Below are 11872 nucleotides of genomic sequence, written 5' to 3'. Positions count from 1 at the left end.
ATCAATATCCTTTTTTCTTTTGAACATAAAACGTGTGGTTCTGTCGATAGGTTAGTAATAGAACTACTAGAATTGGAGAAGAGCAATTGAATCAAGTTAAAATTATAGTTAAATTTTGTTTGTTCTATTTTTTTGGAAGTTAATTATGTAGGAAATTTTTTTGCTTTTGTTTCTAAAACCAATAAAAAATAGAAAAGAGAAGAAGAAAATGAGGCCAGCATATATTCTAATTCAGTTTTTAAGTGCCATAAAATTTACATCCAGTCTTCACCATAATTATAGTAAAATTTTCACTATAATTAATCAGATTACAAATACCAATACTAATAAATTACAATCTAATATCTAATATCTTCCATTAAACTTTCTAACCCAAAGTCTAGCTATCCAAGTGCTGTCCCAACTTCAAAGGGGACCTAACTAGATTCATCAAAAATACCAAGTGCTATTTCAACTTGGCAAGGAGAACTCGTAGATTCAATCTACCACCAAGTGCTATCCCAATTTGGTAAGGGAATATTTCTTTGGCTTTTTCATCAAAAACCTTAGTTCAACAAAATTAAATTACACAGAAATATTTCTTTGGCTTTTTCATGCATCTTTTTTACCTCTTTTCTCATGGCCTTTTTTTTTAACTCACATTTATATGACTTTTTCTCAAATACAGAAAGATGACATTAGATAGTCATAGCAAAGAAAATCTTAAATGAAGCACAAATAAAAGGAAAAAGAATCCAACTCAAGTATGTTGAGATGATGCTCTTATGTCACTCTTTTTTTCTTGTCTTCCAAATGTTGAAGTGAGGTCAGATTTATAGATGCATATTGATCTTCCAATTCTTCTTCATTACCTCTTCCTATTCCTTGTATCATCTGCCCGTTGAAGTTGTCTCCATTGACATGCAATCCTTTTTCCATTCTGCTCCACTAACGTTGCTTGTTGGAGGATCTGTTCCATCACCTCTGTTGTTCTTGGAGCTGCTGTCTATTGCTCTTCAATTTTGTTTTGCTTTGTCCTTGTGTTATTGTTGCTTTTCTAGAGTCACAACTGTCCCATAATAGTGCCAAATATATCTTCTTACTTTTTTCTCTTTTGTTTCAACCATGAGCATTCGATCCTCTCCCTCTTGGCTCATATGTTGATTTGTTGCACATTAACATGTAATGGACTTAAGTTTTGGAGTTATAACACTTTAAGTTGCTGAAGTAATACTAACTTAGGCTGAGAAGTGAATAAATTGGCCTACATTATTTAGCACACACATTAAATAAATTTGGACTTTTAACCCAATAAAATGTTTGTCATTATTTATATATAAACCCAAAATCAATCTAACTCAACAATTTCTCTCTTGATGACAAATATGATCAAAAATGATGAATAAAATTTAAAATTTTATTAAAAGATAGGGTAAGAACACTTTTCTTTGATGACCATCCAAAATGTGTAGTACTCTCCCTCAATGTCAGCATTTTTCTCCCTTAATCAAGGCTTGCTCTTGAAATAGAAAATACTCAAAGCAACCAAAAAATAATACCAATGCAATATACCACAGCAACAATAACACATAGCACAAAGCAAATAAAATAAAGTAACACAGTAGCATAAAAGACAATATATGTCATTAATCATCATCAATATCCTAAGCCAAATCTAACTTTTCTTTTTTTTTCTCCCCCTTTTGTCATTAAAGAGAAAAATGAAAGTCCTTACAAAAAATTGTTAGTGATTTAACACAGACAGTTTGAAGTAGCAGCAATCCAAGGTATTAAAGTGTTTACAGTCATCCAAGATAAATAAAATAAAACTAAAAAGTCTCAAAACAAAAATAGTAATTGTTTTGAAATTGTCTAGATTAGAGATGAGATAAGCTAAGCATCAGAATTGGAGTCATCAGAGCTTTCATCGTCATCTTTATTGTCAATGGTGGTACATCCAACTTCAATGTCCTCCACATAATTCCTGAGAATGCAAATGCAGCCCTTAGTCTTTTTTAGCGTAGTTTCCTCTATGCCTTTAGCTATCTTCCTTTCGATCCCAAAGTTGATAAGAAGATCCGTCATATTGATAAATTCTTGGAGCACATCCTTTATGATACCAGTCATAATTTGGATTTTGGTTGAGTTTCACTTAGGAATTAATGGATCATGACCATGAGATGGAGCTTCAGTGTCCTCCTCGGTGCTTCTACGCTTGGTCGCTACTTTCTTTACTGCACCACCTCCTTTAATATTAGAATTAAATTTTTTAGAAATTTCAGTCCCAAAATCAACATTATAATACTAAAATATTTTTGTGATCAACATGGCATAAAACAAAACATTTTTCGAACTAACACATGCATGCATGTGCCTCAACAATAAATAAGCAAAGGAAATGGGAATTTTGAAGAGGAGAACAAACATGAACAGTGTGTCACAGAATAAGACTCGTTGAAAAGAGCTGCTTTGAGGCAGAATTATGTATTCACAATCCTGTACAACTGGACACAGATTGGACTAAGAGACTTTGAGTAGGAGTGGTACCTTCAAGGAGAGAAATGTTGACACAAATAGTTCCTAGGACTTTAAAGTAAGACATATTCAAAGACTCATTTCACTTACCAGAGGTGAACACGTTGATCCTTTTTTCTTGGTAATCTATGACTTTACTGAAATGGTATTTATCCAAAATAATGGTGCAGCCCTTGACAAAGGAAGCAATTCTCTCTTCTTTGTAAGACATGTTACTGTAGAACTGTCTCACAAGATCTGGTAGACTTTTTCATGAATGGAGAGGATAGGAATCTATCCTTAAAAAGCAAATAAAGGCATAAAGTTCAGAGCTTTCCTATGAAGAATCTCTAGGTTGACAAGCTTAGGAGGACAGATAGGATGCTGAATAATATCTTTAAAAAAAAAAAAAAACATATAGGTCATGAAGGAGCTGTAGCGATGGGAATCATAGGAGATTTTTGAAAAATTGGCATAGAAGAATTTATAGACAATATGATTGAAAAATTTAGGTTCAGAAATAGGATGAAGTTGAAAGTCTATGACTGTACTGCGACTAAGGCGAGTAGGAGACGGTGGGAGCTCAGCTTCTTCTTCGTTAATGGGTCTCTTTACACGTGAAGAATCAGTTGAGAGGAATTGGGCTAAGATGGGGTAGGCCTTGGAGTCACTCCTGGATGGAGAGTAGCAGTTTTGGTGCGAGCCATGTCTTTAGGGATAGTGGTAGGAGGAGGAGATGGAGGAGGAGAGTTGGTTGGACAAGGAGACTGAGAGTTTAAAGAGATGGGAGGAGAAGGATTTGAATGGGAGATATGAACTTCGATGTGATAGCCTATGCAGACAGCTCTCTTCTTACGATTCATTCTTATAAAACACTGGTAAGTTGCAGAATGTGAAGAGTGGGGTGAAGGAGTGGAGAGTAGTGAGTTTGTAAAATAATGCATGAAGAGAAGCACTAATATAGATTTGGAGAAGTGTAAATGTCTCAACTTGAAAATGTTTGAAAAGATTTTGAAAAATAATTAAATTTTACCGCTGTAACCCATTGAGCCAAGTTTTTAGAAGATGAAAAAGTTAATTTTAAAAAAATGAAGACCAAGTTAAAATGAAAACACTTGCTTTAAAACTCAAGTACAAAGAAGGCCCAACACTTTTGGACACAAATGATCCAATTAGAGGGTAAACAAGCAAGCATCCTAGGCCTACCAAATCTTAGAAGCCTCCAACGAGTCCATATAGCAATAAATTAAATTAATAAAGTCATTCATCATCTGCCCAGAATAGTCTCATTTTGACCTGTGAGACAAAAAGCACTGAACCAGAACATTAGCAAGATTAAAGAACATTTGATGAATCAATAATGCCCAGTCCTGTCCTTAATTTGCAGAACCTCTCCTCTATCAAAGGTTTAGTAAAAATATCAGCTAGTTGTTCTTCTGATTTCACAAACTAAATATCTAAATTTCCATTTGTACATATTCTCTTATGGAATGAAATCTAACTTCAATGTGTTTAGTTCTTGAGTGCAAGACAGAATTTTTTAAAATGTTTATGGCACTCAAATTTTCACAAAATAAAGAAATATTAGATGCATTTAGTTTGTAATCAACTAACTGAGTTTTCAACCATAATAATTGAGAGCAACATGAAAAGGCTACAATATACTCAGCTTCGGCAGTGAACAGTGCCACTGTTGCTTACTTTTTGCCTGACCATACATTGAGTGATTTGTCAAGAAAGTAAGACATGCCACTGGTGCTTCTTTTATCAACTCTATCCCTAGTGAAATATGCATCACAATAACCCACTAATTTAAAGAAATCGGTTTTGGGATACCATAAACCATAATTAGTGGTACCGAGCACATAATGAATGATTCTTTTCACAGTTGATAAATGGGATTCCTTGGACTTCGATTGAAATCTTGAGCATACACCAACACTTTGAATGATATTAGGCCTTGAGGAAGTAAGATACATTAAGAAACCAATCATTTCCTTATATCTTGTCTCATCTACATATCTAGCATGTTCATATTTGTCTAGCTTGATGTTGGCACATTCTAGTCCAAATTTCTTGACAATTTCCTTGGCGTATTTTTCTTGATGAACAAAAATACCCTTTGCAATTTGCTTAATCTGCAATCCGAGAAAGAAAGTGAGCTCTCCCATTATGCTCATGTCAAATTCACTCGTCATAAACTTAGCAAAATCTGCACACAAAGCCTCATTAGCAGAACTAAAAATGATATTATCAACATATACTTGCACAAGAATGAAATGATCATTGGAGTTTCTAATAAATAGAGTGGTGTCAGTGGCTCCCTTTGAAAATCATTTTTCAATAAAAATGAGCTAAGCCTTTCATACCAAGCTCTAGGAGCTTGTCTCAAACCATATAAGGCTTTAGCTAATTTAAAAACATGATTTGAAAAGTTTTTATTTTCAAATCCTGGTGGTTGAGCCACATAAACATCTCTATCTATTATTCCATTTAGAAAAGCACATTTTACATTCATTTAGAATTTGAAACCACAATGAGTCGCATAGGCTAAGAGCAATCTGATGGCTTCCATTCGAGCTACGGAAGCGAATGATTCATCAAAATCAATATCCTCCTCTTGATCATAGTCTTGAGCAACTAATCTTGCTTTGTTTCGAACAATGATTACATCTTCTCGCAATTTATTTCTAAAATTTCATTTTGTACTCGTAACTTTCTTTCCATTTGAATGAGACACAAGGTTCCAAACATGACTCTTTTTAAAATGTTGTAATTTCTCCGTCATAGCTAACACCCAAGAAGGACCAGCAAGTACTTCTTGGATATTTTGGGGTTCAATCTTTGAGATAAGAGCTATATTGTTAGATTCATCTCTTTTCAAAAATGATCTAGTTGTCATTCTTTTGGAGGGATCACCAATTATGAATTCCTCTGGATAATTTTTTAGAAACTTCCATTTTCTTAGCCTCTTGGTTTGGGTTGAAGTTTCAGGTTCATCTTGATCCACAATTGCCTCTGCATCAGAATTTTTTGCTGCGACATGAGATAATTCTAAATTTTCTCTTGCAGAATTAAGATTTTCATTGCTTGTATAATCTGTCTCAGCATTCTTTGTCAATTCAGCTTCAAAACTTAGACTTTACCATCATCCTCGAAAGTGATAAATTCTCCATCATACTTGTTGAGTTTGATGAAGAAGGCATCCATTCTGGTCATATGTCTTGAACATCCACTGTTAAGATACCACATGTCCAATTTTTTCTTGAATGTAAGGCAAACCTGCATGTTCTTCAACTAACCTTAGGTATCCAAATCCATTTAGATCCTCTTATGTGAAATCTTCTTGTTTGCCTAAGATAATTATAATCATGAACAACTTTATACAATTTATTATCATTACCAAAAGATCTTAGAAAAATGAAGCATTGTTGAGGATCATGACCATTTCTATTGCATTTATAGCAATGTTTCTCTTTTGGTGAATTTTGAGGCTTGTTTGAATTTTTTGGCTTAACAATCTTGGAAGAGGAAGTTTCAGATTTTTTAAATATTGGTTTGAAGACAGATTTGCTTTTCCCTTTGAATCCAAGTCCAAATTTTGCAAAACTAGATTTTTGACATGCAAGTAATTTGTCAAGGTTTTGTAAATCTTGAACAAATTTGGCTAAGTCTTCTTTAAGATTATTAATTTTCTCATTCAGCCTTTCATTTTCAGTAATTAAATTTGTGGAGGATGAGATCGAATGCTTAAGTTTAAATTTATTTAATTCATCTCTCAAAGTATTATTTTCTTCTTTCAAATATTTTTCATCACAAGCTTCGGTTGCCTTTACCTTTTCTAATAAAGATTCATTTTCAGCTCTCAATGCTTCGTTATCTTTCTTGCACTTAACATATTATCAAAAAGTTTCTTTGAGTTCATAGTGAAATATCTGATAATGTAGTGTAGTTCATCAATAAATAAGTTAGAGAGATCTACCTCATCCATATCAGTGTGATCAGCCATTAAACATAGTTGAGCCTCTTGATCTGAATCTTCTTCATCTTCATAATCAATATTGTTTTCCAAGTCTTTCCATGTTGTCATCATCACTTTATTTTTGTCCTTCTTTTATTTTTTTCCTTTCTTCAATTGAGAATAGTCGGACTCGAAGTGATCCAGTTCCTTGCAGTGGTGACAGGTAAACTTGGGTTGACCCTTCTTGAAATTTTTGGATGAAGAACCTCCTTTGTCTTTGTTTTTGAATCTCAGTAATCTTCTCATTTTTCTTGCAAAGAGCACCATTTTTTCATTCAAGATACTGTCATCAGATTCTTCTTCTTTGGCTATCATCATTGATTTCAATGCTACACTTTTCTTTTTGTTATTTCTGTCTTGAGACATGTGAGTAGTTTTATAGGCTAGTAGCTTGCCTCTTAGCTCATCATAAGTGATTTTTATAAAATTATTTTTTTAGAGATGGCTGTGCTTTTTACTTTCTACTTCTTAGTAAGACTTCTCAATATCTTCCTTACCAAGGTTTCTTCGGAATAGCTCTTCCCCATGACATCTAGGTTGTTGATGATTATTGAGAACCTTTCGAACATTTGATCGATGCTTTCATCCTCCTTCATGTTGAACATCTCATACTTTTTCATCAGCACATCAATCCTGGTCTCTCTTACTTGCTTGGTTCCTTCATGGGTGAGTTTGAACTTGTCCTAGATTTCTTTAGCCGTTTTGCACCTTGAAACTCTTCTATATTCTTCAAAACTGATAACTCTTCTATACTCTTCAAAACTGATAGCACAGTGCATTAGGTTGATTGCCTTGGCATTGAGTTCAATCTTTTTCTTTTCTTTCTTTGTCCATTCATTATCTTCCTTTGGCACCACATCTCCATCAGCATTTTGCTTTGTTGAAATGTCTGGTCCATTGACAATAATCTTTCAAATGTTGTAATCAATTAACTGCACGAAGATTCGCATTCTCTCTTTCCAGTATGAGTAGTTGCTGCCATTGAAGTAGGGAGGTCTGTTGCTGGACTGTCATTCGATGAGTGTATACGCCATGATGTTAGCACCATGTTGTTGGCCATGAATCTTTACTCCAAGTTGTGAAGCTTGACTCCTTGAGACCTTGCTCCTGATATCAATTGATGAAACTGCTAGAACTTGAGAAGGGGGATTGAATCAAGTTAAAATCAGAGTTGAACTTGTTTTGCTCTGTTTTTGTGGAAGCTAATTATGCAGGATATTTTTTGATTTTGTCTCTAAAGCTAGTAAGAAACAGAGAAAGGAAGAAGTGAATGAGGCCAGCATGTATCTTGGTTTGTTTTCGAAGTGTCATGAAATCTACATCCAGTATCCACCACAACCATGGTGGAATTTTCACTATAATCAATCATATTACAAACTCCAATACTAATGAATTACAACCTAATTCATATAGTATCTTCCACTAAGGTTTCTAACCCAAACCCTAGCTATCCAAGTGTTGTCCCAACTTGAAAGAAAAACCTAACCAAATTCAGAAACATCACGTGATATCCCAACTTGGTAAAAGAAACCCGCAGATTCAATCTACCACCAAGTACTATTTCAACTTGGCAAAGAAAACTAAACTTTAATTCAGCAAAATCAAATTACACAGAAATATTTCTTTAACTTTTTCATGCATCTCTCTTGTCTCTTTTCTCATGGCCTTTTTTTTTTAACTCACATTCATAAGTCTTTTTCTCAAATATAGAAAGATGACATTAGATAGTCATAGCAAAGAAAATCTGAAATGAAACACAAATGAAAAAGAGGCCAGATAGTCAGCTCAAGTATATTGAGATCATGCTCTTGTGTCACTCTCTTTTCTTTGTCTTCTAAATGTTGAAATGAGGCCAAATTTATAGATGCATATTGATCTTCCAATCCTTCTTCATTGCCTCTTTCCATTTTTTGTACCATCTGCCCGTTGAAGCTATCTCTATTGGCATGCAATTCTTTTTCTATTCTACTCCACTAACGTTGAGGATTTGTTCTACCACATCTATTGTCTTTAGAACTGTTGTCTTCCTTAACATGCAAAACATTTCCATTTTTGTGCCATTATAATTGCTGTCCATTGCTCTTCAATTGTGTTTTACTCTGTCCAACTTTGTTAGTGATCTTCTGTATTTTGATATTATATTGTTCTTGTGTCATTGTTACTTTTTTTAAATTATAACTCTCTCATAATAGTACTAAATGTCTCATTTTATTTTTTTCTCTTTTGTTCCAACTATGAACATTTGATTTTCTCTCTCTTGGCTCATATGCTGGTTTAATTTGTTACTCATGAGCATGTAATGAACTTAAGTTCTGGAGCTTTAATACTTTAAATTACGCAGAAATAATACTAATTTAGATTAAGAAGTAAATAAATGGACCTAAATTATCTAACACACACATTAAATAAATTTAATTTTTACCTCAATAAAATATTTGTCATCATTTATATATAAACCCAAAATCAATCTAACTTAACAGTTAGTTTATGCTTGCATTGCATGAGAGGTTGGTTATAAATCTTGTCTTTCTATGGGTTTTACGTGTGTACATCATAGACATAAATCGTTAGTCTAAGTAAGCTAAGGTTTTATATTTTTATTTAAAACTTTTAGAATTATTCCTACTATTTATATCAATATTAGGAAGATAAAATTGTAGAAATTTTGATTTAAGACAATCTAATAGTTTTGCTTTCTAAACGTTTTAGATAAATAAATTATCCGGCCCCATAATTGACATATTTTAAAATAATTCAAAATGAACATAAAATTCCTAACACGAAACATATCGTGATAAAAGCACAATAATAACCAAATAAATAATTATAATTAACAAATCAATTCTAGATTTTTTACATCGTTGGATAAATCAATCCTTATCTAAATTCTTTTGATAGATATAAAAGTCGAAAAGTTTATTAGTTAATTCTTTAATTTAAATTAGACCTAAGGATATTTAAATCGTCCTATATATCGAGTTCAACTGATTAAAAATTTGTAGATACAGTTAAAAGTTTAGTTGATAAATTTTAAATTTGATAAATTTATTTGAAACCTAATGATCAGGAACGGACATACGGGAGTGAGTGGAGGCCTCGACCCCCAATTTTTTTTTAAAAAAAAATTAATAGTAATAAGTTATTAAATATGATTTAATTTTTTTAAAATTTATTTAGTATTTAGTCTAATATAAATAAAAGTCCAACCTAACCTAAATATTAATGATTTCTAATATCTAAAAAAATAAGTAACAATATTAAAAAAATATAAAAAGATATTATTACTAATATTTTTTAATTAAATAAAATTTTTTAAATTTCATAAAGTGAATTTTTTTTTTCTTCTTATGAGTATCTTTTTTGATTCATTTGATATTAATTCTCTCTGTTTCAATTATTAAAACTGAGAGATCTTTTTTAGCGATGAATATTGTGAAGAATAACTCATAAACAAAATGAAAGGTTAATTTCTTGCTAATTATCTTTTAATTATATTGAAAAGAAAATTGCTGAAAAATTTGACACATATTCTATTATCGATAAATTTATGATACGAAAAATCGACCACTTCGTTAATAAAAAGTACATACATATTTTTTGTACTTTAAAATATATTCTCTATCAATATATTTTTGTAATACATTTTACATTATATAATTTTTTGTATAATTTTTTAATATTATATAAGTTATTGGCCTCCAGTTTATATAACATGTAATTGAAAATGTTTTGGTCAATCTAGTACCCGTAATAGAGTTAAAAAAAAAAAAGGAAATAAATGAAACATTTTTTTCGTAAATGGACCAAAATAGAAGATACCCTTAAATTTTGTTATGTTACACGTTATATTTATATCGCTAATAAATGTTAAAAGGAAAAAAAGTTAAAAATAAAAACAAGAAGTCGTGTTTTATTAGTACTAAATAAATTTAAAAGAAATATAAAAAACCAATTTCTAGGACAAAAAATTTGATGATTCTAAAATGTTTGAATTATTTATATCAATTAATTAATTTAGTTAATTATATTAATTATTTGATTTAATTGGAGTAAATATCAAATTATTTAATAAATAATAAATATGATAATGAAATATATGAATTAATTTAATTAGTTTATTTTTCTCAATACCCTCTATTTATACAAGATCAAATATTTTTTACTCATTCGCTTTCTTTTCCTCTCTCCCTCCCTCCTTCCCTTCCCCTCTCTCTCGTGTTTATAGGTACAATTTTTGTAATTTATTAAATTTTTGTTTCTTTTATCTTTATTTATACATTTTATTTTTTATATTTTTTAAAATTTTATTTATTTTAATTGCTTATTATTAGGCGCACACTTTTTTTTTATTTTAGCTTCTGATTAACAAAAAAAAATTGTTATTTTTATGTTATTTTTAAATAATCTTACTATAATTTTGTTTTGTAATATTCTATTTTGCCATGTGTACTTCAATTCATATATATATCTTTTTAAATGTTGCCTCAACCTGAAAATGTTGTAGTGATACTTCCATTCATATATATATGATCTTTTTTTTTGTGATTCACAATGAATATATACATTGTTCGTGTATGTGGTTTATATGTTAATATTTTTATTGATTCTCTTTATTTTATTTTATTTTTTTGTGTATCTCTTTGTTGCTCTTTATTTTAGTTATATATATTCATTGATTTTTCTGTATTGATGCTCTTTTTATTTGAAATATTGTGACAATTTAGAGTATATATTGTAACCCATGTGATATTCGTTAATTTGGTATATCTTTTTAGATGGTTTATGTTATAATGTATTTAAGAAGTTGACTTAAAATTATAATATAATATATAAATGTATAATATGATTTATAGTATGCTAAAATATTAGGACATTATCATATAGATATTTTTTTATTTGTCCATTAGGTAATAAATATTATTATTAAATTCATTTTAATCTTGTTAGTTGAATTGGTAAATCCAGTTTGATTTAGTTGATCAAATTGAAAATTCGGTCATTAAAAATAATAACAACAACATCTTTTATTGCAACCTAATTTTTAGCAACAATAATAATAATAAAAATAACAACAACATTCATATTCGAATATAACAAAAAATATTTTTTTTAAATGTGAAATAATTTTTACGTTATCTATAAATTAATTTGATTAGAATTTTAACTATTAGTGAGACTCTAATACTCTTACATATTTAATTAATACTAAATAAGTGTTTTAACTTAAAAGAATTCTAATTTTATATCAACTTAACAATGAATATATGGTGTTTTTTGTAAAAACCGAGTCTTTAGTTTCTAGTTAGGAATAATCTTCCACTATTAATAAGTAAATAAATATATTAGTAATAAATTAGT

The 11872-nt window shown here is 30.4% G+C and overlaps 1 protein-coding gene across 1 annotated transcript in view; it reads right to left on the bottom strand.

The window, feature by feature from the left end:
* Window positions 1–6583, bottom strand: part of LOC107627321 — a 12609-nt gene extending 6026 nt beyond the window's left edge. Inside the window, exons 1-4 of the mRNA XM_016330166.1 lie at window positions 6476–6583; window positions 6330–6383; window positions 5203–5605; window positions 4471–4705 (exon numbers count right to left, since the gene is read on the bottom strand). Coding sequence (XP_016185652.1) covers window positions 4471–4705; window positions 5203–5605; window positions 6330–6383; window positions 6476–6583 — 800 coding nt within the window. The remainder of the gene's footprint in view (window positions 1–4470; window positions 4706–5202; window positions 5606–6329; window positions 6384–6475) is intronic.

Source organism: Arachis ipaensis, chromosome B02, assembly GCF_000816755.2.
Source record: "Arachis ipaensis cultivar K30076 chromosome B02, Araip1.1, whole genome shotgun sequence".
In the NCBI taxonomy this organism is placed as follows: Eukaryota; Viridiplantae; Streptophyta; class Magnoliopsida; order Fabales; family Fabaceae; genus Arachis; species Arachis ipaensis.
The sequence above is the reverse complement of the archived record's forward strand: the minus strand, read 5'-3'. Positions and strand labels throughout refer to the sequence as shown.